Here is a 27,253-nt window from a genome sequence, read left to right on the forward strand (position 1 = left end):
CAAAAATAGATGAAAAATACATCTGCTGTTTCCACTGCAGAAACTCCCAGTGGGACCAACAACAGCGGAACCGGGATCCATGGTGGCGTCAGGACCCACTGCAGCCCGGGGACCCATGGTGCCACCAAGACCCATGGTGCCACCAAGACCCATGGTGCCACCGGGACCCACTGCATCCCTGGAACCCACGGTGCCACCAAGACCCACGGTGGCACCGGGACCCATTGCATTCCCAGGACCCGCTCCCGGGCACATCCCGAGGTGGCAGCTCTCCCGCTCCCACGATCCGGCCTCGTCTCCCGGTGCCGGCGCCGCGGGCGCGCTCAGAGCTGCGTCTCGTCGCGGGTGTCGGGGCTGCGGGGGCCGCGGCGGGCGCCGCTCTTGCCCTCGTTGGCCACGTGCGCCAGCGGGTCGGAGCGGATCAGGTACCTGCGGGGCAGAGCGGGCTGAGCGCGGGGCCGGCCGGGCGGCCCGCGGCGGCGCCCCCCGCGCCCGCGGCACCTACACGATGTCGTTGAGCTCCAGGCGCGTGTCGGGCGGCGGGTTGATGAGCACGTAGGACAGCGTGTTCTGGTGGTCGTTCATCTCGTCTGCAAGAGCGGGGCAGGCGCTGCACCGCGGGCCCCGGCGCCCCCCGCCCGCCCGCCCGCGCACCGGGAGCCGCTCACCTGGCTCGGCCGCGGGACGGGGACACGTTAATCCTGGGGAAACGCAGGGCACGGGCAGCCCCCCCACCCCGGAGCCGCATCCCCTCCGTGCGCGACTCCGTTTTAGCATCATCCTGCAGCCGCGTCGGGAGCCGGGGCTGCTTCCCCGCGGAAAAGCTCCCTGATGATGGATGCGGAGCCGCTGGGGCACCCAGAGGTGCTGGGGACCCCCCAAGGGGCGACTTGTCCCCGCGCTGCTGGTGGCACCCGCGCACAGCCCAGCCCAGCGAGCAGCTTGCGCCCCCACGGCCCAAACAAGATCATGTGGGGATGGATGCGGGGAGGTGCCGCGGGGATGGCGGGACGTGGGGACACGAGGATGACGGGGGGGTGGCGAAATGGCGCGGGGAGCGGGTGGCTGCAAGGCTGGACACGGGGCACCGCGCCGGCCTCCCCCCCGGTGCCAGCGAGCGCCCACGGGCACCCACAGAGCGGCGGCAGCTCCGGGATTTTCCTCCCCAGCTCCCTGGCTGCCGCCTCCGGAGCTCTGCAGGGTGCAGGGGGGGATGTGGGGCTGGGGTCCATTGGGGTGCAGGTGGGTGCATGGGGGTGCGGAACGCATGCTGCGCAGGGATGTGTGTGCACCTCGGTGCTGCACGTGGCTCTGGGGGGTGCAGAGGGGTCCCGGCCCCGGGGCTGGCCCTGCTCCTCCGCACCTGCCCCCGGAGCCGCTCCGGCCTCACCCCGGAGCCTTGTGAGGAGCCGGGGGGCCGGGTGGGCGCCCGCGCAGCTCCCTGCGCTCCCCCGGGCCCGGCCGCGGCTCCCGGGCACTCGCAGCGCCCCAGGCCCAGCCCTGCAGCCTGCGCGAGGGGCGCAGGGTTGGGGGGACATCGACCCCGGCCCCGCTGCGAGCGCCGCGGCTGCCCCCGCACGCTGCCCCACGGGGCAGAGCTGCGGCCGCGCGGCCCTGCCGGGACACCCGGCCCCGCTCACTCAGCCAAAACGCCCTTTGGGGAGGGGGCAGCACCAGGGCAGCCCCTGCCCCAGGGCCGCAAGGGCTCGCGGTGGCTGCAGCCATTCCCTGCCGGAGCCTCGGCCAGGGGAATCCCGGTTCTGCCCCTGCAGCGGGTCCAGCGCTGCCCGCCACAGGGCACGGCCACAGCAGCACACGGGGACCTGCCGCCACCCGGCTGCTCCTGCAGCGCCACCAAGGCCACCACCAAGGCCACCTGCGCCCCTGCTGCAAGCCCCGGGGCTGGTGTCACCAGCCCGCGGGGGCTCCCGAAGCGCCACCAGGACCTGGGCACCTCCATGGCGGCACCAACCAAAGCCCTGTCCTCTCCTGCCACCAGCGTCCCCAAGAGCCTGCGGAGCTGCGGGCAGGGGGAAGTGCCGAGGACGGCGGGGAGAGGCGACCACCAGCTCGCCCTGCATCCCGCATCCCGCATCCCGCCTGCCAGAGCCTTTCCTCGCCCCACATCCCGCTTGTGGAGCCTTTGCTCGCCCCACATCCTGCCCGTGGAGCCTTTGCTCGCCCCACATCCTGCCGTGCCGGACCCTTTCCTCACCCCACATCCTGCCCGTGGAGCCTTTCCTCGCCCCACATCCCGCCTGTGGAGCCTTTGCTCGCCCCACATCCCGCTGTGCCGGACCCTTTCCTCGCCCCACATCCTGCCCGTGGAGCCCTGGCCCTCCCGGCTGCCCCTCGCGGGCACCTCGGCCCTTCCTGCGCTGCTCTTGGTGCCTCTCGCGGCGGCGCCGCAGGGGGGGAGCGGGGAGCAGGGAGCGGAGCTGCCATGATCTTGTTGGGCGCTGCGCGCCCGGAGGCCCGCGGGACTCCCCGGGGAAGGGAATTACCTTGCAAATATCCCAGGTTTACCCGATTCATCACATCACTGGCTGTTAAATTTGCTACATCCTCTACAGAACATACAGGGAGAGGCACAGACATAAACAGAGAGAGAGAGAGAGGTCAGCAAGCGGCGGGGAGGGCAGCGAGCGGCTGCTGCGGCACGGCCGGCGGGCGCTGCTCCGGCGGGGAGCCCGTGCGCGGCCCGGAGCGGCCCCGGCACCGCGTCCCCGGCCGGCCGGGGACAGGGCCCCTCCTGCCCCTGCGCAGCCTCAGCTTCACTGGCAAAATTCAACGCCATCCCGGACAATTTTGGAGGGGAAGCAGCGCCCAGGTGCCCCGGCGGGGCGATTCTGCAGGGGGGTTTTGCCAAGTGACGCCGAGGACGCGGAGGTGGCGGCGCTGGAGGTGGCCGGAGCAGGAGCACGGGGCTGGCGACGCGGCGAGGACGGGGCCCGCACGGGCCCCCATGGCGGGTCTCAGCCGTGCGAGTTAAACGCGGCTGCCGGGACACGGTCCTGAAGCCAGGACACATGGCGGGGACCGGGTCTCCCAAATTTGGGAAGGTCCCCAGGGCAGGGGGGAAGCCCCTGGTTGTCCCGCAGCTCCACGTCCCCCTGCGCCGCTGGCAGCGCCGTCCTTCGCCCCCCGCCGCGTGTCGGGGCCCGCGTCCCCGGCGGGACCCCGCTCCCCGCAGCGATGCCAAGCGCGGGGCGTCCCCGCGGGGCCGGGGCGGCGCGGGCGAGCGGGCAGCGAACAGGCAGCGGCACAGGACGGCTCACACGAGAGAAGGACAGCAAGAAATAGAGAAACACGAACCAAGGAAGCTGCGGGCGAGAGACGTTGTCGGGACGGAGGGCAGCGACAGACTCCAGCAGCGACAGGGGACAAACCAAGCGCGGGGGGACGCGGCTGCGCGGCGGGGGCCGCCGCGCGCAGCGCCAGCCCGGTTTTGCACAGAATGAAGCAAACCACAGCCCTGGGGCTACGAAAACCTTCCCCCCTATGGAATTTGCTGGTGGATTAAAACCTCTAGGAGAAGGGAGGGGGGTGGCACCAGCTCCCACCAGTTCCTCTCCCCCTGCGGCATGGGAGTCTGGGGTAGATGAGGAGCGCGGGCGACCGCGCGGGGCCACCGCGATGCTCCCCGTCCCTCCGAGCGCTGCCGGTGCCACCGCTGAGCATCGCTGGCCATGGGGACCAAGGGGTGTCCAGCCGGCAGCTCCGGGAACAGCAACAGCAGCGGGAATGCGCCGGGGAACGAGGCCCCGCTTGGGAGCGCCAGCTCCGACATCCGCCCCGTTACCTGCTCCAGGGACGCAGCAGCCGCGAGCGCGACGCGCGTGGCACTCACCGTACCCCGTGGTGGGCAAGCCCAGGTGCTTCATGCGGTTTTTGACGAGCTCGGAGAGCTCCTGGCGCTCGGAGCGCCGGTAGAGGCTCAGGCGCTGCTGGCTGATCCACTCGGCCGTCTTGCTCGCGTGCTTGTTGCCCTTGCGGCTCAGGCGCCGGGCCCACTGCATGCTCTTGCGCCGCAGCAGCGGGTGCTCCGACTGGTCGCTGGAGCACGAGTTGCGGTGGTGGCCCGTCTTGATGCCCCAGTGCTCCTTCACGTCCTTGGTGTCCTCGCAGTCCTCCACGTTGATGGAGATCTGTGACTACAAGCCCAGCGGGTCATGGGTGGCCACCGCGCTCAGGGGGCTCCCGATGGACCCCATGGTGCTGCAGGCACCTTCCCCTCCTTGGGGATGGCCATTCCCTGCTCCATGCATGCACGCTCGCATAGCGCGGCGGCTCTGCGCTGCCAAAACTCCCTGGGCAGCCAATTTGGGACAAAAATATCCAATGCAAGACAACGTGGAGGCAGGCGACATCCATTCCAATAAATTGGGCCTGCGGTGGCGTAAGGACGGGCATTGGCATTGCCTCCCCCCATGCCATGGCATGGCAGAAACGCAAAGGAAACCCCCCCAACGCGCGCAAAGGCCGATGCAAACGCTACTCACCTGCGCCCTGATGTCATGAGGCTGCAATGGGGGGAAATAATAAAAAATGAAATAACGGTGTCACCGCAGGTTCGCAAAACCAGCCCTGCAACACCGTGCTGCTGCCGAGCCACTCACCTCGGAGGTGGCGAACATGTGCGACTCCGTCCTGTAAATCCCAATGGGAATCTCAGCGCTGGATGAGCAGAGCTTCTGGAAGAGGCGGCCGTACGTCCGGATCCACAGGTCGTCCTCGGTGATTTTCATCTGAGCAAAATAAGGACAGAAGTCGCACGGTTCTCCCTGTGCTCTTGGGCAGCAGTGGGGTGCGGAAAGCTGCTTCCACGCTTCCCCCAAACCCAGTGATTCCAGAGCCCAAAACAAGCTGGAGAAGAGCAGGGGCAAATCCTTGTCCAGCCATTGGAGAGGCCGTGAGGGCTCCTGGTGGCCCTGGGATCCTCACATGCAACACAGGGGATGATGGAGCGGCCTCTTCTGCCCAATTTTCCTCCTGCCCGGAGGCTCCAGGCAGGACGAGGGGACCCCGAGGCACAGGTTTCAACACGCGGGAACTTGGCACCCACCGCACAGAGGTAGCCCGAGCCCGGCGTGGTGTCGAGGCCCAGCAGCAGCCTGGTGATGGTGATCATGTAGTCCTTCACGAACGACTGGCGGGAGACATGGGCACAGAAAGGATGTGTCCAGTCAAGCCCTGGACGTGCTCTTAGCCATGGAAACAGCCCCGACACGTGGGGGACCTTCCCGCGTCTCCGTGTCCCGCGGAGAGCCCCTCGCTGCCGCCCCGGCCGTGGGCTCACCTGGTAGAGCAGCGTGTCCAACATGCTGATGCTGAAGACCCTGCCGGCGGCGAAGGGCAGCCGGAACATGAAGGCCAGGTTGGAGCCGTTCTCGCGCTCTTTCTGGAAGGGGCACAGAGCAGCAGTGGAAGCCCCCGCGCCGCTCACGTCCCTCCACCGTGTCAGCAAAACCACCCGGTGCACGGAGCGTCCCTGCTCTTGAGGCACTCGCTGCAATGCTCCCAAAATGGCCCAAAGCCCGGACACGGAATAAGCACAGAAGCAATGGAAGGATGCAGACAGCCCAAGGATCAGTTGGCCACACATTTGTTTGCTGCAGGTTGTGTGGGACAGAACACCTTAACTATGGCAGCTACAACATGCGGGAGAGCACAACACCACAAAGAGATCTGAATTAGTATTAACTCTCCAAACTTTCACACAAAGAAAGACTTTCTCTTACCTTCTCTAGCTTGGAAAGGGCTAAGGAGTAACTGTCCTTTGCTCGGAACTGCATGAACCTCATGTTGGAGGGGTGGGTCAGCTCCGTGATGATGCTGAGGCTGGGGAAGAGCCTGCAATGGGAGAGCGCCTTGTTTCTGTTCTGCTCAGAAATAGAAAGCCTCCAGCATCTAAAGCTTTAAGCATAGCCTGAGGAAGGCCAAAACCATCTGTGTGACTATCGGAGGGCTGGGAATGGGATTGCTGTTCCGTAGTGTAAGCCCAAATGCAGACAGGATGCACTTGCCATCCTCAGCACCTCCCACCTTCGCCCTTGCTTGTGCTGCTGCCAGGAAAGACAAGTGCCTGTGACATAATGACAGAGCCAGTGCCACAGTCACCTCGCACCTGAACATGGTCTGGACGTTGACAATCGTCTTTGCGTCCGCCATGTAGTCCTCTTCGGCGCTCATGGTGCTCTCCTTGTCCACGACCACCAGGTTGTCCGCATAGATGATCCCGCACTGCAGCAAGCTGTCCAGGCTGGTGGGTTCCCAAGGGAAGAGCAGAGTCACCCTCTCGGAAGAGCCCACGGGAGCAGGATGCAGAGACTGGGCTTGGGGACCCTGCTCAGGAACCCTCCAGGGAGAAAGCTTAGAACTAGCCTGGCCTATCCTCACCCCCAGCACCTGCCCTGCTCCCTCTCCCAGAGCCCGTTGGTCAACCCAAGCGCTCAACCCAACCCAAGGTGCCACAAGCTCTACACGGCAGCCAATGCTGGGGCGCCTCCTGGTTCAGGATGGCTCCCGTCTTCCCTGCTGCTACAGGCAGGCAGATGTGGAGCTTGGGACACCCACTGCACCATAAGGAACTGCAGAAACACCTACTTATCAATCGTGCCTTCCATGTAGTAAACCATCGGGAAACAGCAGATTGCCTCCAGGAAGTGGTGCTCTGGCCTGGAAGAAGGATGACAAAAAGCAGGGCAGTTCAGTAAACCCAAGAGAGGCAAAGTCATCCATGCACAGCATTCCCAGGCCCATGGGAGGAAGGGCTCCGTACTCCAGGCACAACCCCGGGGCCGCAGTGTCACCCCTCAAAGCCCAGGGGAATTAAGCCCAGGGCTTGGTGCAATGGGAAACCTCCAAGGGGAAGTACTTGCTTGTTGTCCAGAAGCAATACGATGGGGTTTAGCTCTTTTCGGGACCGATAGTACGCACGAAGCGGGACGATGAAGTTATACAGCCCATTCCCAGCAGTCTCTGCTGAAACTATAATCAGTTTGTTCTTAAACCCATAGGCCTTGGCATCTTCAAAGCTGTTGTGTTTGCAGCCCTGTGCGGAGAAACGGGAGTGCGAAGTTCAGCACCCAGCTCACAGCTGCCCGCTCTGACCCTAAACCCCAGCAATTCGGGACAAGGAGTCGCCCCATTCCAGGAGGAGCTGCCCTGCTCCAGCCCTGCTGCTTCACACCTTGTCCAGCCGCAGGCAGCAGAATGGAGCTTTCTCGGGTAAAAGGTGGCACAGGGTTGGCGAGCTGCCGATGTACGGGGAGTTTGGCGGGTAGCCTTTGACATACCTGCAACAGAGGGAAAACCCGACGGTAGAACGTCATGGGGAGCGTTTTCCATGTGTACAGAAATCAGAGGCTTGAGAAGCAGCAGCAGGAGCATAACAGCCCACCCCAGGTGATTGCTTTTCCCTGCTGTCCCATAGCAGTTGGGAATTCTCCAAAATACACACATATTTGTGATTGCAGGGGGCCCTGGAATAGCCTCCCTTGTGTTTCTCTACCCGTGGTGCCAGGCTCAGCCTCACCAAGGCCCAACGTGGGCAGTGGCGGCAGCTCTGCCCGGCCACGGCGACCGAGGGCAACTCACTCCACCACGGCCGAGCCCTCCTCGTCCGACTGCGTCATCTCGTCCTCCGACTGGTCGCTGAGCAGGTCGCAGGGCAGCAGCGAGGAGGTGTCGGCCAGCTCGAGCACGGGGGCGATGCTGGGCCGCCGCGTGCCCGCGCCGTTCTCGGCCGGCAGCGCCAGCTTGCTGCTGTTGATGGGGCGACACTCGGTGTTCTGCAGGTCCATGGCTACTGTACCTGGGACGGGGAAGGGAGCAGAGCGAGGGGCTCGATGAGGCGGCGAACGGCACCAGCAAACGCACAGGCGCAGCTGGAAACCGCAGCTGAGAGCCTCAGCTGGGGCTTCATCAAATATCCATTTTTAGGTGCTCACAAAAGCTGGGAATGTCACAGCAAGCTACACGCAGGAGCTGGGAACATTCCCCCCCTTGCACCAGCCACTGCCTGACCACAACAGACCCACTGGAGCCCACACAGTTTCTCCCTCTCAATGCACATTTGAGCAAGGTCCCTCCGCGCGCGAGCCTCACAACGAGAACCTTGACTAATGCCATTGAGCAGAGCACTCTGCATCTCATCGTGCCTTAATCTATGCAAATCCATGCTCCTGAGTACAAATGCATAAATGATTTGCCAGCAATACAGGCTGCTAGTGCAGCACAGCCTCTCCAGACGCCCCCAAATTTGGTCTCCCCAGGTACAAGCTGGAAGTAATGACTCATGATATTTCTCATCCGACAAAAGGCACCGCTTGCTGCAGCGCAAACGATGCTATTCATCACGGTGTGAATCAGGACCGTGATTTAGGAGGTGGCCAGCAGCATTTATTCTCCAGACGAGGCTTGGGGGATTTATGCAGATGAACACTATTAATGAAAATGGTCCTCGCGAGCTTTAATAAGGGCGTTTGGGCTTGCTGAGAGCATCCGAACTGCAAGCAGCAGAGATGCCCACGGCAGCTTTCCTCCCCGCAGCCAGAGCTGGTGCTGCTGACTCGTGCATCATCCCTTCGCAGCGCTCACCCATGCTGGCGATGATGCTGTGCACGGGCAGGCGCGAGGGGCCGTCGTAGACACCCCTGCCCGCAAAGCCCTTCTTCTTCTGCTTCTCCTCCTGCTTGAAGATGAAGGCCGAGTTCTCCTCCTTGGTGATGTTGATGTAGAAGCAGGTGTCAGACGCAGCCATGATGTGGCGCGGCCCCGGGTTCAGCAGGATGCTCTTGTTCTCCTCCCGCCGGATGCCAATCAAGCAGACCCCGTACCTGGGACACGAACAGGACGTGGGTGTTCAGAGAAAGCCCAGCCAGGACCCGGCTCTCCAAGGCAAAGCCAGAGAGGGGCAAACATGCTCTGATCCCCTCGCAAAGACCCTGTAGCCCCCAGGTCTTTCCCAAAGCTCCCTAGCTCTTGGATGAGAACGCTCAGCCCCTGCCACCACCCCGCCGTGACATGGACACGCAAGCGCTCACTTCTTGTGCGCGTGGAAGGCAGCGTAGGTGAAGCTCTTGCCCTCGTACTCCATGAAGAACTTGCTGTCGCCCATGCGGATGTGGTAGACCTCATTGCCCGAGCAGCGCCCGTACATCCTCTGCCACTGCTCTGGGGACTCCTGGCCCTCCCTGCAGGCAACACAGGGACATCACACTGTGTCCCCAGCTGTCCCTGGCACCAGGGACACTGTGCAGGAGGAGAAGATGGGGCTGGGGCCAGGATTCCCCCACCCTGGACCTTGCTGTCTGTGCTGCTCCTGGATGGAGACCCAGCCCACAGCAGTGCTAATAAGCGGCGTTTCAGACCAGCAGCGATAAGATTACAGCAATGTGTTTCAATAAGCTGTCAGTGTTTGCAGGCTAAGGATGATCTCATTTTAATTTCTGATTTTTAAGTGCCTTTTTATTTAATGAAAGCTCCCGCGGGGGGAGCCTCAGAAGCGGAGCCGAGAGCAGATGTTTGCAAACAGCTCCGCACGTGGGGCACAGGCTCTCCTAGCAGGGATAGCTCAGCACTCCGCTATTCCACATAACCCAAAATCCACCACATTGCACCCAGGACCCAAGGGCTGTGCCCCAGGCCCAGCTTTCCCGTGAGCTGTGCGTGGACCAGCCCAAAAGCAGGGGTCCGTTGGGGACCGCAGGGCACTCACTGTCCTCGCGAGGTGTGCACCAGCAGCGTGATGAGGGTGGAGGTGGCGGGGCACACACAGTTGAGGGCCAGCATGGCGTATTTGCACTCCTCCTCGCACACGACGTGATCTGGAAGGCAGTGGGCAGGACAAGGGGGAGCAACGTGTGGGGAACACCACACACCGGGTCAATGTAGAGAGGGGAAAGGAGGCCCAAGGACTGGAAATGTACTCAGTGAACGTGGTCCCATGCAGGTCCCCAGCACAGCCAATGCAGTGCCACCAGGATGCCACCCCACGGGGCTCTGCTCAACAGCCAATGAGTCTCTTTAAGGAGAGACCAGAGCCCCAAAAGGCCGTGGCAGCGGGTCTGGCTGGAGGCCGGTGCATGGAGCTGCTCTTTACCTCTCTGACCTGCCTTGGATCCCACCAGCAGCTCAAGCAACGCTGCTAATTTCTGCAATCTTCTCCCAAGGCGCCCGCTGAAAGGGGCTGAAGGGCCTGAAGTACCTCCCCTATGGCCCAAAGACACCGAGGACAAGCAGGAAAGAGAGTCCTGGACACACGAACAGCCCCGTCCCCATCCCGTCTGCCATCACCTGACCCCTGACCATGGCACCCACCAGCAAACTTGACGTGAAACTTGTTCTCAGGCTTCAGGATCTGCACATAGAGGGGGCAGTTTGGAGCAAAATCTTTCACAGCCCAAGCTCTCAAGATGGTCTGATGGTCCTAAGGAAAGAGAACAGTGAGAACTGCAACTCTCCAGGAGTGAGATTGGCTCTAAAGCATTGCTGATGTCGTGGAGACCCAAGCAAGGGCTTGTGAAATGCCCACATCCCTCTGGCAGCAGGGGACAGAACAGCCTCACTCACTGCCCAACCCTGGCCTTGGAAATGGGAATCTCTGCCCGCAGGTACCCCAGTGCTCCCTTACCGCTGCCGTGCGGTCCACCTCGTTCCGGCTGCTCAGGATGAAGCAGGCTTCTCCGTTGTCCATCCTGCAAACACAGCAGCCATGCCAGGAAGCACGCGGAGCCTCAGCCCCAGGCAGGGACTGCATGGGGGGCTCCCATTCCCTCCTCCTGCTGCTCCATGCACAATTAAAATTCTGCTTTCCCAACCAGCCTTGAGCAAGCAGAGCCCAGGCAAAGCACAGGGATCCGGGAGCAGCTTCTGAGACAGAGGAGAAAGACCCAGAAAGCCACAAGAAGCTGCCTGTGGCAGCAGGCAGGACAGGAGGACCCAGGGGACAGGGCAGCCTTATGGAATGAGGAATACATGTTCCAGACACCCAAATTTCAGGCCCAAACAGAGCTGGGAAAGGGCTGTGTCCCAAAGGCCAGGATCCCCTTCACACCAGGGAGAATATGTGGGGAATCAGATAGAAAAGGGATCCTGAACAGTCACTTATGACAGGGACATGGCAGGGGACCCGGTTTTGGCAGCATCCCGCGGGCGCCAGACCCCATCCCGGCAGGATCCCAGCACAGCGCCCCGCTCACTTGGCTCGCATGAGATCCTGGTCTTTCAGCGCCGAGCCCTGCAGGTAAATCACCCGCTGCGACCACAGGGGAATCTGGAGGACTCTCCGCACCTGGATATCCATCTCCGTTGGACACAGTATCACCACGTAGTAGTCCTGGGAGAGGGAGGTCGCGTCGGCTCGCAGAGCCCGGCACGCCAGCTCACACACGGCGTTTTGCTGCCTGAGCAAGCAAGTCCTCCAGGGCTTTTGGTGTTGGCTTTTGGTGCCATCATACACCATCTGCACCTGCTCTTGGCTCTCACCATCCCCATTTGCACAACGAGCCCTGTGCAGGCGCATCTGGCTCTGGAGGTACGAGCACGCTGCGCATGCACTAAGCAGAAACACTCGCAATTAGAGAAATTAACAGCATTATATAGATTGAATGTAATCAAGGTTGAGCAACATTAATAAAGCGTATGCTGATTTTGGAATGAAATGCAAATCTGAAATGCATCAGTGATGCTCTTCTCCTGGAGAGCATGAAAGGGAGAGGCACTTGCAGGGAGATCCCACGTTACGTGAGGATATTCCGGGCAGAGCTGGGTAAATCCCAGCGAGACTCAGCAATTACACCTGCTGTTTCTATGCTAGATACCGTGTTAAGGGAAATCCTTGCACTTAAGAGGCCTGCCTAGGCTCTCACGCGCTGGTGGCGGCCAGGCCCTACCTGCAGGCGCGGGTGGGCGTAGAACTCGTTGAGGAAGTCCATGAGCAGGTCGATCTTGAGCGAGCTGACACACAGCACCACGTGCTTCTCCGTCTGCGCGCGGTGGCGGCTGTAGTTGCCCCCCGACTTCTGCCGCTCCATCCACAGGTAGACCAGCTCCTCAAACTGCAAGTAAAGCAGAGAGATGATGGCCCCAGAGGCGAGCAGCACCTGGTGACATCCCACAGAGCTCTGTCTTTCAGCCAGATGACTTTCCAACACGGTCATCCCACCCCAACAACCCACCACCACCATTCCTGCTCCACCTGGCCACTGGTTGCTCTTGCAGGGGAGTGTGAACAAGATACAGAGCCTGATCAAACCACACGTGAACTGCTTTTGGCTTGTTCTTTTGAAGGATAGCAAGAAATAGGTTTTTGCTATCAAGTCCCATCAGAAGCCTTTCCCAAAGAGGCCTCCTCAGTCCTTCAACCAATGACCAGGTGGAAAGGAAACGTTCAGGGCTGCAGCCATGGTCAGGACTGCAAGGCTTTCTTTTTTAACAAATGCCCTACATTGACCACCAGAGCTTAACTGCACTGCGACAATTTTTTAACACACTGAAAACTACATCCCCTTAGTGCATGTCTCCCCTGCATTTCACCAACACCGGTGCTAAACTCAGTGTCGGGCAGCTGGAGAGCTCCCCTGACCGAAGCCACGTGTGTCACTGTGTCTCAGGCCAGTTCTGCACCCTCGGTCTCACCTGAAGCGGCAGCACAACCAGCGCGACGCAGATCATTATAACGACCAGGAGCTGGGAAGGCCAAATCTTCGGTGTCACATCGCCATAGCCCACAGTGGAGAAGGTGACAATGCAGAAATAGAAGGACTTGAAAAGGGAGAGCTTCTCTCCTGCTCTTTCTAAGTGCTGGATGCCACAAGTGCTGGAGGAGGAGAGCACATGTCACCCCCTGAGCAGCCCTCCTGGAAGCTCCCAGCCCTTGGGATGTGCAGCGTGCACTGCTGAAGTCAACAGGGGATTCTAGAAGGTGACTTGCACCTTCCTTGGAACAAAGTTGTCTGCAACATGTGCTCAGCATCAGCAGTGGATTTACATCACCAGCAAAAACTGATTCAAATGACAGCACTTGTAGATTAGAGTTAAACTCAACTGGTAACCAAGATCCTACCAGAGAATCTAGATCCTGGCTCCTTCACAATAAAGCCATGTCACAAACGGAAAACTACTTTAAAAAAAAAAAAGTAATAAAATGAAAGGACAGAAACAACCATCCCAATCAGCTTCTGGAGGGACTCAACCTGCAGAAAGGGCCCTCATGTCTAAGCCTGAGGCTCTGCAGCAAGCGGGAGGCAGGTGATGCCTCCAGCCCTGCCTGCTCCCTTCTCAGACAGGGCCTCTCCGATCAGGCACCGGGGCACCCGGCAGACTGGCACTTCCAGAGGCATCTGCTGAGCAGATACATCACGCAGGCAGCCTTGGAGCTGAATCTGGACCTGTCGCAGAGGATGAGAAAACAAGCGACAGCCCCACTGCGTAGAAGGCGCAAGGGACACAGGGTGCTGATGAGCTCAGACATCACATTAGCCTTTAACAAGGGAAAATCGTCCATATTGTCAGAGACCTGGGGCCTGAGAGCGCCGTTTCCCGTCCTTTCGGCTGCTTCTTTGGTTCCCTGTGCTCCAAGCCCAGAACATGAAGCTGAAGGAGAACTCAGGCAGCCTGGCTAGGAGCTGAGCACCCATTGCAGACAAGGCCGCCTTTCCAACCCCTATCCTTGTTGTTTGCAAGGGCCCAGTTAATTAGCAGGGACCCAGTGGCCAATTACACAAATGAATTTAGCAACCATGGTAACTTCTTCCCAAGAGCAGCAAGCTCAGAGCCAGGAGTGTGACGGGATGCAGCCATCGCAGCTGGACCAGTACCCAAACCTGCGTCCCCTTCAGAAATTACTGGCTTTGTCCTTGACTCTATGGCAATTACTGCCCCAAGACTCCTACTTTTATATAAGCTGTCTCCCACAGACAGCTCCTTCATCCTGACATGCTCCAATTTAGAAGTTTCTGCTAAAAATCATGTAATTAGACATGGCAATTAGCTCCTAAAATAGGAATTGATCTTCTTTGTGTCAAATGTTCTGGGAAACAAAGCAAGGTAAGGAGAAGCTCTGCGTCAGTGTCTGCGGTGCAGGAGTCAGACCTGCGGAGCTGGAGGCTGTTCCTGGTCACACAGCTCTGGCCTAGTCAAAGCCGAGTTAGAGGCTTGGATAGGCTGGAGCCTGGGTACAGTAGCCTCAGTAGGAGCTCTCCTGGTTTCAAAGCTCTCTCTTAGTCCAGTGGAACAGGGATTGGTTCCATTAGCGAAGGGGAGACATCAAAGACCTGCAAGTACACTCTGATCAACAGCCCTGAAGCTTTTCTTAAGGCATACAAACCACCAGGCTGAAGGCTCGGGCTAGAAAATAGTGCTCAGAGCCACAGGAAGAATCTCCTCTAGCTTCTCAAATCATCTGTGCATTTGGGGTCATCTCCCCAGGCTGGTGCAGGAGCTGCCCCTGGAGCTCCCACCAGCCTGGAGCCACCAGGTCCCTCTGATCACTGCTCCCTGTTCCACAACACGGAGTCCTGGAATGAACGCGTTGGGAAGACGATTCAGTGACACAAAGAGCAGCACTTACCCCGTGAAAACAAGACACAGCAGAGTGCAGATGAGAATGAGCACTTGGTTGAACATCGCAGACTGGGTCCTTTGTATGGCTCGGTGCAGGTCGTTCTGTGAGGAAGGAAGAGAAGTCTCACCAAGTTGCACCAGCTATGGGTAAAGCCCATGGTAAAGCATTCCCCGTAGGCGCGTTGGCTCCAGCCGTCCAGCTCAGAGGGACACAGGCCAGAATTTGGCTCTTTAAGGAGATGTTGGACTGACTGTATAAGGAGTAGCACCAGTTCATGCCAGCCCACGTGCAGGATGCTGCAGAGAGCTGCGATAGCTCAAGAGGTGAACGTGGGAATGGGGAAGGTATCTCTGGCCTCGTTGTGTTATCACAACCCAGAAAGCACCAGACTGGTCCCTACACAGAGCCCGTGGAGTCCTGAAGGTGGCAGAGCTGCGGCACCAAGGCAGGCACTGGTAGAGATTGCTGCAGTTTCATCACTATTGCAAAAAAAAGCGGGGGTGCAGCGGATGGGATATGTTTGGCTACTCACTATCATGTTCTCCAGGGCATACTTGGCAAGCCAGCAGTTCAGGAAAACGGGAATGAATAAATTCCGTAAAGGAGGCCAGAATATCTACAAAAGTAAGAGTCACTCTCAGGTTGACTTGAAAAATTCAGGATAAAGCAGTGTTCTTTACCAAAAATAAAGATATAAACAGTCAGTTCCAGCCCTGTCAGCAAGAGGTTCATTTCCAGCAAAATCCCTGCTCTCTGCAGAGGTCATCCCTGAAAACCAGCATCGCTCCTGCGACTGCAGTGGAGCAGCTGAAAATGGAAGACGTTTTTTGGGCTTATGTTCCAGAGAAAGTCATTATGTTGAAAAACACTGAAGCAACAATTCCTTGCCAGCTTTAAATACTTGGCTAGGCATTCTCTTTTCTTTATTTCACCATTAAAACGGCAGTACTTACTAAACTTATAACTGTTTTAAAACACCAACAGAAAATACTCACAGTGATAATAAAGGGCACTGTGTTGATCATTTCAAGGATGAAAGAAATGCGAAAAATCTGTTCCCAGATGTTCCCCTGGAATTAAATAAAAAGTGTTAATTGAATAAGCTTAAAATACACAGGACAGCTGAAAAGCTCCCACTGAGAGCAGCCAGGGAGACGCTGTCGTTGGCCTGGGGGAAGGCAGAGGTGACAGTGGTGACAGAGCGTGGGAATGGGAGGATTTCCCAAAACACCTCATTTCTGCCATGGAGAAGTCATGTTGAAGGTGGCTGTTCCTGGTGAAAGCAGGGGACAAAGCTGCTTCTTGCAAGAGCAAGAGATGCCATTCCTTAACGCAAAACCCCAATCCCTGCAAAAGGCAACTGATGCCCTCGAGAGCCCTGGGTAAGCGAATGAGACAACAGGTCGACCCAGGACTCAGTGCTGAGTTTGCATTCAGGCCTTGAACCTTTAGAAATTCAGAGCACTTCAACTAAGGGCCCATTTCTGGCCACTCTAAAACCCAGGGGGCCTTTGCAAAAGGTAGACCTGGTCTGAATTTCAAGCAAAGTGGAGAGAAGTGCTAGCTCAGCTCGGCTGAAGAGTCAAACGGTAACTCACTGGGATTAGAAAGCAAAGCAGGTCGTGGCTATATGTGTGACACCTCTAAGGCTGACATTCCCCAGGGTACCCGTCCCTCCGGAGTGCAGGATGCTTCCTGCAGCTGGAATGCAACGGCACGGATGCGACCCGCTCCCAACAGGGCCCTCACCTTGTAGCTGAGATAGATGAGCAGCATGGTCTCCAGGAAGCTGATGAGAGCGATGCTGACCTGCAGGAGAGACGGGCAAATGCTGCTTAGGGTCCAGTCGATGTCTCATCAGCCCTGCCAACGCCTTCCCCCTGCTTGCTGTTCTAAACAAAAAACCTGGCTCCTTTTCTACTCATCAAAAAAACTGTTTTTCCCCATCTGCTCTGGGACAAAACAAGCCCAGCGACATGCTGAGAGCAGAGCGCCAAGTTCCTGTGATATAAATACAGCACAGCTTCTGCCGGGCTTCTGCATGACACTGTCCTAGGCCAGGGCACTCACCTGAACAGCCCACAGGGGTGTTTTTCTATCCACCCAGAAGATGTGAGACCTGCAAAGAAGAGTCACGATGGCTGCTAGGGCTGTTAGACCACGCAGGAACCGCAAGGCTCCGGCCTCCGTGTGGAGAACCGGCTTCCCCAGGGACGCAGCCGCTTCCCGGCCGGAGCGCGGCCGCCACTCACCAGTTGATCTGGGTGGACTGGTTGAAGAGCGTGAGGTTCTGCTTGTCGCATTCCCAGCTGCGGCGGAGACACAAGGAGCAGTGAGGCAGGCGGAGGGGCCAAGGGGCCGCCCGAGGCCGCGCTCCCCCTGCCAACCCTCGCCCGGGCTCTCCAGCAACTCTGGGCCGCGCTGGGTCCTTCCCATGGAGAACTGCAAAATGCTAATGCCCATGGAGCGCCCCAGCTCATGCGGGGATAAAAAAAAATGCATGTGTGGGATAAAAAAGACAAGGGTATGGTAAAAATAGGCTCATACGCAGCCCCGGAGCAGAGTGATGCATGCGGCATCTGTCACCTCGGGGACCTAGATGGCAAAACGCGTTTCCATCCCTGGCGCTCGGAGGGGGTTTAGCCCGGGTGGCAGCAGCGCTGGGAGAGGCTGGCACGGGAAGCCGGGGCGCGGGGCCACGCGGCACCTACCAGCCCTCGCCCTCCTCGGGGTTGTCGAGCAGCACGCGCACGATGTAGAGCAGGCAGGTGAGCAGCTTCAGGGAGAAGTTGAAGAGCCGGATCCTCAGGCCTGCGGGAGGGAGAGCAGGGGCTGGCGGTGCCGCGTCCCCGCGGGCCGAGCCGCAGAGCCCCTTGCAGCTCGCGCGGGCTCCCGCTGCACTGCCCGCCGGCCCTGGGTTTGCAGCACCTCCTGCCTTGGAGAGGGCTCCGTTCTGCTCCGTTTCACCCCAAACCTTCCCTGGCTGCCAGGAGCTTCCTCACAGCAACCACAAAGCCATGCAGAGTGGCTCGGGGCAGGACATGGAGTGAATAAAAGCAGCTGCTTTCCCAGCTCTCCCTCTGAGCCGGGGCCTTGGGTTATTACTCAAGTTGCAAGTGAGAAAACCACTGCATTTTCATTAAAGCCTTTCCCGCGGGCAGGCGGGTGCGCTGAGCCCCGGCTTCTTACCAAGAAAAGAAAACAGGGATTTATAACGGAAAAAGTGGGTTCTTCCCAGAGAAAGAAAACAAATGCCAGCCCTATGCCATGGGGCTGATCCATCCCGGAGCCGGGCACTGGGCTTCCCCGTCCGCCTCCCCGCGGAGGAGCCGCACTTACTGGAGCGCTGGTTTTTGATGAAGAAGAGCTTGAGGCGCTCCTTGAAGGTGTTCTCGTTCACGTAGAACTCCACCTGCACCCTGCGGGCAGAGGCGAGCGTGAGCCCCGGCCACGGCCCCGCGCTCCGGAGGAGCAGCCCAGCGCCCCGGAGGAAAATTCCCCGTGTTGCTAAGAAACCGCAATTTGGCCACTGCGGGAAAACCCGGCTCTGCCAACCAGCCCGGAACTGTCACGCTCCGAGCCACCCATGCAGCCGGGAAGTAAAGGCAGGATGGAGAGGATGCTGCGAACCCGCGGGAAGGAGGCAGGAAAATTGCAAATTCGCAGCGCGCAGAGGCCCCGTGGCCTCCTCTGCTCCATCAGCCTCCCCACGGATCCCGCTCCTGCTTCCCCTGGGCTTCTCCTCCTGCCCCAGGCCTGGCTCAGCCCTGCAGACACGAGACCTTGCGGATCGCAGAGCCATTTTATAGCCCTTCCAGGCTCTGGAATTTTATAACCCCCCAGCCAGGGGTTACAAGCTGCGCTCACACACGCTAGGTGCAAACCGAGGGATGGTTTTCTAGTGCCTGCTTCGTGCTCTGAGCAGGATCCAGCCTCAGCATCACTAAGCCTGGAGTCAAGTGCCATGAGTTTGCAATTTCTCCCATTTCGCTGTGTTCAATATCAGAACCTGACATTAATGTCAGGAAATCTCTGCTGATCCTAACTGCCCACAAAATCACTGAGTTCTCGTTACCTGGGCCAAGGCAAACAACTCAGATGATTGACACGTGCTAAATGTACAGCCCCGTTTTCTCCACCAGTGCAACTCACTGGCACACGCAGTGCCAGCTCCTGTCACACATGTCCCTTGGCGTGCACGACACCGAGCCGGGATGGGTCACAGGAGGCTGCAACAGCTCTAACACAAGGGGCACCAGCAAATACTTGCTGAGCAGGAGTGCCGAGCACTTCCCGGGAAAGGCTTTGGCGAGGGGCGCTCCCTGTGTTTGGGAATCCAGGGGCGGTCCACGCCAAGGAGAGGGCAGTGACGCCGGTTTTCCCAATGCCCCGCGAGCCCCGCGCGCTCCGGCTGCTCCGCCGGCGCTGCCGCTGAAACCGGACACCGAGCGGCCACCGCCGCGCATGGACTCGCAGGGCTGAAAAACACTTTGGTGCTTTTGAAAGCAAACACACAATGACACTGTGAACCCCCGGGACCCCAGAGCACCCAGCCCTCCACTGCAGGGGCCGTCAGGGCCGGTTGGCACTTTACCAAGCCTGAGAAATTTTGTTTTCTCCGCTCAGTTACTTGTTGTGCTTTGTTAATCCAAGATTAGAGGCAGTTTACTCGGAGATGAGGAGCTTCTGCACCCCAAAAAGATGTGGTAATTAGTGCTGCAAAGTGCCAAATGAGCACGGCTCCGGTAAAATGAGACAGCAAGGAAACCAGGTGGCTGAACCGCTCGAGAACTGCGTCTGCTCCGGAGAGCCAGGATTGAACATGTTATAAATGCACTACCCAAAAAAGCTCAAACTCGCCCCAAAGCGCGGGGTTTGGACTGGTGGCAGAAGGCGACAACGCTGCCATTACAGCAAAGCACCGGCCCAAAGTGCTTCTTTGCCCCAGACTTACATGAGCAACGCGGAAGAGGCACAGCCGGGAATCCGAGAGGCGCCCGAGGCTCCTGGCCAGGGCGGCCGTGACGCCGGCCACCAAACCCTGCCAGCAGCTCCCGAAGGGCTCCCGCCTCCCCGGCGGGATTCGCCCTCTCCTCGGGGCCGAGCGCCTTCACTGCAAGAAGCACGCCAGGAAATAGGCATATATATATATACATATATATATATATATATATATATATATATATATATATATATGAAGCATTTTTCTGCATCCAAAAATCCCTGTTCTTGCACTACATCTGGACAAGTAAAGGTATTCTCAGCCAGGGAAACATCTCAAGAAACATTCCCTATCGTTATCAGATGCAAACGAGGCTTTTCAGAGATTTCTGAAATAAATAAATAAATGAAAGAACAGAAATCGCTGTGATCTGGTGGCTTCCAGCACCTCTGCAAGGCAGCGCCGGCTCGGAGGAGCCCCTGGCTTGGCCGCACACTCCAGCTCAGCCTTAAGCCCAGCTCTGCTTTGCTCCCTGCATTGCAGGAGGGGTCGGGTGGAGGAAAAAAAACGCAGCCTGGGGCTCTCTTTCATTATTTTTTTTTGGTGGAAATCAGGTTCCGAGCTGCCATTCCTGGAAATGCTCTGCCCGAGGGCCAGACCGGCATGAACTGTAGAGCCTCCACGGCAGCCTGTTTCTCCCCTCCTGCTTGCGCCGTGAGAGGAATGATGCCCCAAAAACCCAAGCACAAACATTGCAGTGAATCTGGGGCAAAACCAGGCAGGTTGGAAGCTCCCAGGCAGACGGTGCTGGGCAAAACTGCTCCCGGGAGTCTGGGCAGGACGATAGCTCAAGCACTGCATGCACTTCAGCAAAGACTAATCAAATTAGCAACGTTTAGTAAAGGCCAATTAAAAACTCTATAGCACCAAGAAGGAAACCTGCTGCTGCTGCCCTGGAGGTGCAGGCACTTTGCAACCCCAACAAGCCCTTAGCCCCCGTGTGGGACCCCCGGTGCCAGCCCTGCTCTGCTCGCTGCCCAGCAGCTCTCCATAATAGCAATAACAATAATAATGATAATATATTAATAAAATCAGAAAGGGAAGAAGCAGTAACAGACTGTGCTCTGTTTGTCTGCTCTGTTTTGCAACACCGGAGACTTGACGCTCTGCTCCTGTAATTGCTTCTGCTGATGAACCTGGATTGTTTAATTAGAGCTGCAGCCGGGGCTCGTAGCCAATGGGCAAGCACCGACACGGGGCGAAGGGTATCGCTCCTGACGTCCCGGCTCTCCTACGAGCTGCTCCGTCTGCCGCCCCGGGATGAGCGGGACGGCCCGCGAGGCGCCGCGCGGCACCGCGCGCTCCGCGGCCGGGAGCTCATGCACGGCACTTACTGCGAGAAGGAGGAATCCGCGCTGAAATCCTCGGCATGAGGCCTACAGGGCAAGAGCATCGCAAGGAGTGAGACAGGGAGCGAGCACGGGGGCCGCAGCGGAGCCTGGGAGCAGCAGCAGCCGGTGCCCGCGACGTCCCGGCGCTGCCGCTCTGCTCTCCTAAGAGCTCTGCTCTGCGGGTAAAAACACTTTTCCTTACGTCTTTTCTTTTCTTTTTAGTACGAGCCTTGCACGTTACATGTTTGTGCCTTTCCAAATCGGTTCCACACCTGCCGTGGAGAAATCGGGTTTGGCAGGTGCAGGTTGGCGTGTCTGCAAGATTGCTGACCCCCTTCGAAGAAATGCTTTCCATGCACGGAAGGAGATGGAAGGACTCGGGAGAACAGAGAGACAGAAAGGAGCAAACACAGGGTGGTGATGGGGGAAGCGAGTGCTGGGATGTCCCGACCTCCGTGCACCAAGGCCCTTCCCCACTTTCTCATTTTCTTTATCTTTGTGCTCCAGGAGACCCTAGTGTGCTGCTTCAAACACAAGGCAAGCAAGAAACCCCAAATTCAATTAAAATGCCCCCAGGGCCCCCACTCCACCTAGATGAGACATTCCCATGTGATCCTGCTCCCTCCAGCTCCCCTGGCTCTGCTGCTTGTTCCACATGTGCATCTCGGGTTTGACAGCTCCACAATAATAAAGCATCCTTCATTCGCCAAGCGACACGGACCCACTTCCCGAAGATGGATGGAAATACAAGAAGATGAGCATGTCCAGCAGAAGCAAAGTCATTAGAGGAAAGACAGAAGAGAAGCTCGACTGGAGCCGGCCGAGCAGGCGCGGGCTCTGCTCCGCGCTGCCGTTAGCCCTGGGCAAAGCACGCGGTGGTACCACAACAACCTCAAGATGCTCTTGGCTTCCACAGCCAAGCGAGCTCCTCCTGCAGGAGCCCTGGAGAAGAACTGAGGAACGCTGTGCTGAGGACCGAATTCACACAGGGCATCTAACGGCCAAGGAAGTGTGGAAAAAAAAATACATCTTCAAAGAAAACTAAAAAAGAAAGACGCTCCCATTCGCATCTCTTGATGGCTTTGCAACCATCCGCAAGAGTTTGTGAAAGTTTCACCTTGGAAACTCGGCTCGCACGAGCGGCTGGTGCTGCTCCTCGGGGCACGGCGGCACTTCCAGGCCCGGCCGGGGGCTCCTCTCCCTCTCCGAAGGGCCGAGCCCTCGCTCCAACCCCCGGCATTTCTCCCGCAGGATTGCTGGATTTCTGAGCAGGCTCCAGCACGTTGCTCGCGGTAACGCGACTGAAGCAAAGTCCCTTTTTTATTTTTTTTTCCTGCCAAAAATACCCGGAATCGACAGACAAGGGAGGTGGGTCTGTGCAGAAGGGGTGGGAAGGATCTAACGCTGCCTCCAGCGGCCTAATGGGAGGCTGTGGGGTGAGATGGAGCCAGCCCTTCTGTGCACGAAGGGCAGGAGGCTGCAGCACGGGAGATTTTGGGGTGCTCCGAGGGGCTGATTCACCCCATGAGCGGCCGGGCACCAAAAGGGGCACCCAAAGGGGCTGAGGAAGCCCCATCCTTGGGGGCTGCCAGGACTCAGCCTGACAGGTCTTCAACAACCTGATCCAGCCTTACATTTAGCCCAGCTTTGAGAAGGAGGCAGGACTGCAGATCTTCAGAGGTCCCTGCCAACCTAAACAAGTTTCATTTCAGTTTTTTTTTTTTAATGCGTGGTTTTATAGGGTTTCCCAGCATTTCCCCGCGCTGCAGCCTACGTGCACAACGCCTCCTGCTCCCACAGCTCCCCGAGGGCCTAACCCGAGTTAGGAAAACGGATCATCCTGCTGAGACCAAAGGTCCACATAGCTCCGTATCCACCGGAGACCAGGGCACGGGCTGGCAGAATGAGCCAAAGCCGGGACCAGAGCGCGACGTTTCCCCACGAAGCCCTCGCAGCTTCCAGCAACCCCCAGCTCAGCACAGCTAAAGTTTATGACATGTCCTGCAGCTTCTGGTATTCCCTGGAATACCAAACAGGGAGCAAGGGGAGGAACCAGGCACACGTGAACATCCCCAGCACCCATGGGCAGATGCGGTTCCAGCAGGGAAGGGATCCGCAGTGCTGCAGCCTTCGGCCCTCCCATGTTTTAGGGCAACTCTTCAAAAACAGATTCTTTCAAGATTGCTTACAATCCCCAAAGAGTATCTATTTGCCCTGATACGGCCAGTGGCCAGAACTTCTCCTATTTTCCAGCAGAGCTGCATAAACAGGACACTATTATCTTGTAAAAATGTTTTCTTTAAACCCACACGTCCGGAAGTAGAGAGGCATCAGTGCGCAGAATGAGATCCAAGCCCAGATACTTATATTTACATGTCTTTAAACCTGCAGCAGCCTCCTCTTCAGCCCTCAACCTGCCACCCTGCAGCACTGGGAGCCACCAGCGGTGCTGGAGCCACCACACGGGATGCCTGGGGCAGCCGGAGCCACTTGCTTTGCGGTCGGGTTGCACGGCGTGCGGATCCTTTCCAGGCAAATCCTGGCCCTCGTCTCCCTTTTTGACCTAGAACTCCTAAAAGCTTTGAGATGCCGTAACAACTAGGAGACGGAGCAAGAGGGAAATAAAGCAGGCGAGAATAGACTTGACTGGCTCCATCAAGAAGGGAACATCTCGCGAGCAAACATCTTTTCCTTCCACTATTCCCTCGCCTTTTCACTCCAAACTCCCAGGATCTGCTGCTGTTGCTTGGCTCGGCCCTGCCACTTGCACGAGGCTTTGGAGGAGCCTGGGCATCCGAACACGCCGATCATTCCCGCAGAAGTGATCCCACAGAAGCCGTCACTGCTTGCCAGGGCAGGGAAGGAGAAGGGCACAAGTTCCAGTTCTATTTGCCAGCTCGGTTACCAAGAAGCCGCGTGCCGAGGAGGCAGAAAGCCAAGCAGAGGAACTGGGGCAGCACCGTGAGCGGCAACGCGCAGCCCTTCACTCGGAGGCAGGGAAAGGTGACAAAAAACCTCGCCCTGAACTTCTCACCAGCAGCGTGCAAGTCACTGCCCCTTCTTGTCAACGGGAGTGCGGCAAAACCCTTGGCATTCCCGTGAAACCCAGGGAATTGGGAGTCAGAAAGCCCTGGGGTGCTCTGTGCAATTGGCCTCCTGGCAAGGATCCACTGGAGCTGTGTGATGTTTGGAGCTGCTCCCAGCCCGAATCCAGCACAATCTTCCCGCATCCCTCGGCAGGCGCTTGGCTGCCTGCGCTCCTCTCCACTCGCAGCCTGGGCTCAGCAACGGTGACTTCGGGCTGTCCCCAGGTGTATCCAGCCCCAGCACATCTGGGTCCGAGTGTCCCGGCACCGCTGTGAGCAGCGAACCAACAGGGTGTGGGAAGTGGGAAAATCAGGCAATTCCAGGGCTTTGTGAGACCACACACGCTCCACAGCGGTGCGTGACGCTGCCGTCGGCTCCGGAAAACGCGGCGTGCCCGGCACGGTGCCAGCGAGGTGCCCACGGCAGCCCGGCTCCTCCAGCACCCATCCACCCCTTGGCTATCCCAACAGCTCGGCTATCCCCTCGGCTATCCCACGGGCCTGTCCCTATGATGATACCAAACCTGGCACAGCTCCTTCCAAGCCAGGCGGGTAAAAGTCCCTGCAAACAGAAGCTTCCCTGCTGTGCTAACCTGCCTGGGAGGCTGAACTAGAAACAGCACCAAATCGCATTGGGGAAGACATATGGCACAGGCTCAGGTGAGGCAGATTTTGCAGAGAAATGGATGGGCTGAAGGGAAAAGGGTGGGTTAAAAAAACAAAAAGAGAACAGAAAATAAAATGAACAGAACGAAAACTGAATTACTGACATATGCATCTTTATCATAACAAGGGAACCTGTCTTATTCTGAAATAGTGTAATGAAAGTGCAGTGCAAAGCATTTTTATCCCTCTGAAAATCAGCTCGTTTCTCTCTGCACACAGGAGCCGTATGCTTGCAGAGAGAGGCTGCAGCATTTTGCATGCTAGCTGTCTTTTTATTTCCAGTTGTAAATAAATTATTCCATAAATGGGGTATCGAGCATCTCTGCTTCTCATCACAAACATGGTGCTTGTGTATGGTGCACATGGGGATGTTAGTAGGGGAAATAAGCCCAGTTTTACACTGCAGTGCCATGGAGCAGACCTGCCGTCTTAGGGCAGCCACTCAGCTATGCTTTGGGAATATAAGAAACAAGGAATCCTTATAAAAAATTCAAAGGAACTGGCTCACGCCTGCTCCCGCTGCCTATTTCATAATGCAACTTTGCAGCCAAGGCAGCCCCTGGACCCTAGAGAGAGGGTCCGACCCGCTGCCGCTCCAGCCGGGTGGGCACAAATCCTTCCCTTCTCTTAGATATAACCCCCACACGGTGTCCCCGCCGCCCTACCTCTGTCCGACGTCGCTCCCGAGGGATCCCATCCTGCGGGCCGGCAGCAAGGGGCTCACCCCGTGGCCATCGTCCGGCGCGGCCGGCGGCACCGTCTTGCCGCGCGCGCCGCTCTCCGAGGGCGAATTGCGGAGCTTGGCTCTGGCCATGGGGCGCGCGCCGGCTGCGAGCGCTCGGCGGCCGCCGGGCTCATCGCCGTCCTCGCGCGGAGCCGCGGCGCGTACCACCCCCCGCGCGGGCGGCCTCCCCGCGCGCCGCGCCGCGGTGGAACGATCCTGCCCGCCACGGTTATTTTGGTAGCGCTGGGAGTCAAGGCGAACTCGCCGGCCTTGCTGCTGCAGCGCTTTTGGTGCAAAGCGAAGGCGCTCGCAGCGCGGAACGCTCCAAAACGGCCCCGATCGGAGCCGCTGCCCAGGCTGCCTCCCTTGCAGAGCCCGTCATGCTGCGCTCATCGCCGGGCAGGGGCTGCAGGGTTATTTTTTCCCCATTCCTGCTCCTCAGCAGCACTGTGAGGGGGAGGAAGCTATTTTCTCCCATTGCTCTGCATGCAGCCAGGGAAGAGGCTGCGAGCGCCGGGCTGGCAGCCACCAAGACGCCGATCAAGGTCCCTTTGGCACTGCCCGCCCCGGCAGCCCCGCGGAGGGGAACCCGCTGCGGTGGCCCCCGAGCCGTCACCGTCCCTGACGGGTGTCACTCACCCACCCCAGGGGTGTCAGCCCTTACTCTCCAGGACACACGATGCGGTCCCCGCAAAGGTTCCTGTCCCCCAACGTCCCAGCCCTCGCTTCTCGGGTGGGAACAAGGGCTGCAGCTCCCTGGCTACCCTTGGGGGTGATTCCTGGGATGCCAAATGGAGAAGGGAATTCATAGCAGCCAGGCAGGGATACACGGAGCTTCACGAGTCACCCGTGCTCATGTGGGACACAGCGATGGGGGTCCTGCTGGCCACCCTCTTGCATAGGATGCCACCAGGCTGCAGCTGCTCCTGCTCATGTTTGATGGCAGCTCTTGGCAAATAGCATCTGGTTGCTCACCACGACCTTGCAGAGCGTGGCTGCCCTTCACGACCCACGTATAGTCCAAGCAGACCCCACTGGGCCACCCCACGTGGCCAGCGGGGTCATGGAGCCTCACCACAAAGGACAGCAGTGTCCCAGCACGTGCCATCACCGCACGCTGTCACCAGGTGCCAATGCGATGCACCGTGACCATGTGCCACCATCACACGCTGTCACCACCATGCACCATGGCCACATGCCAACACCACACATCACCACCGTGTGCCAATGCCATGGAATTTACCTGGGAAGAGACAGGAAAATCCTTCCCATCTCCTGCTCCAGCAGCGACACGTCAAGCACAATCTCTGCCTGCTCAAGTCCCTGCCCAACGGGGCCTCACCCCACGACACAAGCAGCCCAGGGCTGAGCTGGGAAGAGGAGACAAGTCTCCGTTTTCTGTTAAACGAGAACATATTTCTCTCCTCAGAGTTTTATCTCTTACTAGGATCTCACCGTAGGACATATTTTATTTCAACATTTTGAAATATAAAATGCACAAAAAACCCACAGCTCATTTACTAACGTGCCAGCTTTTAGCACCCATTTAATTTCTCCTTTTGACTCGACATGATTCATCAAACCCAGTCAGTGCCGTCGCTCCCTAAGAGCCTTTCCCTTCTGCTCCAGGGCCGGGCTGGAATCACCTCCTCTTCCTCTCCCTTCACTCCCGGAGGCTCCTGGCTCCAGATCCAGCTACTGATTCCTGACGAATCCACCCGGATTCCCCGTGTTACCCACCCTAGTGCACCCAGGTCTCTCTCTTAGGGGACTATCTGGGGCTCATGCTTTGCTCTGAGCTCCTAATTCAAGACGAACGTTAATTGCAGGATTGAGTGTTGACTTGGAAGGGCTTATGCTCAAATTACCACCTCA

General features: G+C 58.4%; 1 protein-coding gene across 3 annotated transcripts in view; it reads right to left on the reverse strand.

Moving 5' to 3' along the window:
• Positions 1–323: 323 nt before the first annotated feature.
• The window catches only part of KCNT1 (potassium sodium-activated channel subfamily T member 1), a 54,652-nt gene continuing 27,722 nt past the window's right edge, over positions 324–27,253 (reverse strand). For 2 of the 3 annotated variants that reach the window (XM_088525355.1, XM_088525356.1), the window contains exons 3-32: positions 17,909–17,988; positions 17,281–17,380; positions 16,822–16,878; positions 16,640–16,688; positions 16,319–16,378; positions 15,565–15,639; positions 15,102–15,185; positions 14,576–14,670; positions 12,643–12,823; positions 11,898–12,062; positions 11,205–11,341; positions 10,637–10,700; positions 10,324–10,432; positions 9,722–9,830; positions 9,048–9,197; positions 8,602–8,840; positions 7,600–7,816; positions 7,193–7,298; positions 6,882–7,054; positions 6,607–6,678; positions 6,128–6,262; positions 5,742–5,853; positions 5,300–5,401; positions 5,066–5,149; positions 4,620–4,748; positions 4,503–4,523; positions 3,851–4,154; positions 2,505–2,567; positions 506–590; positions 324–429 (exon numbers count right to left, since the gene is read on the reverse strand). In XM_088525355.1, the coding sequence (XP_088381481.1) occupies positions 324–429; positions 506–590; positions 2,505–2,567; positions 3,851–4,154; positions 4,503–4,523; positions 4,620–4,748; positions 5,066–5,149; positions 5,300–5,401; positions 5,742–5,853; positions 6,128–6,262; positions 6,607–6,678; positions 6,882–7,054; positions 7,193–7,298; positions 7,600–7,816; positions 8,602–8,840; positions 9,048–9,197; positions 9,722–9,830; positions 10,324–10,432; positions 10,637–10,700; positions 11,205–11,341; positions 11,898–12,062; positions 12,643–12,823; positions 14,576–14,670; positions 15,102–15,185; positions 15,565–15,639; positions 16,319–16,378; positions 16,640–16,688; positions 16,822–16,878; positions 17,281–17,380; positions 17,909–17,988 (3,463 nt within the window). Of the gene's footprint in view, positions 430–505; positions 591–2,504; positions 2,568–3,850; positions 4,155–4,502; positions 4,524–4,619; positions 4,749–5,065; positions 5,150–5,299; positions 5,402–5,741; positions 5,854–6,127; positions 6,263–6,606; positions 6,679–6,881; positions 7,055–7,192; positions 7,299–7,599; positions 7,817–8,601; positions 8,841–9,047; positions 9,198–9,721; positions 9,831–10,323; positions 10,433–10,636; positions 10,701–11,204; positions 11,342–11,897; positions 12,063–12,642; positions 12,824–14,575; positions 14,671–15,101; positions 15,186–15,564; positions 15,640–16,318; positions 16,379–16,639; positions 16,689–16,821; positions 16,879–17,280; positions 17,381–17,908; positions 17,989–20,905; positions 20,948–25,319; positions 25,469–27,253 lie in introns of those variants that run through there. The other variant, XM_088525357.1, reaches the window with a different exon arrangement.

The sequence above is a fragment of the Tinamus guttatus genome, unplaced genomic scaffold (assembly GCF_059628265.1).
Source record: "Tinamus guttatus ecotype Peru unplaced genomic scaffold, ASM5962826v1 Tinamus_guttatus_pri_ptg000226l, whole genome shotgun sequence".
In the NCBI taxonomy this organism is placed as follows: domain Eukaryota; kingdom Metazoa; phylum Chordata; class Aves; order Tinamiformes; family Tinamidae; genus Tinamus; species Tinamus guttatus.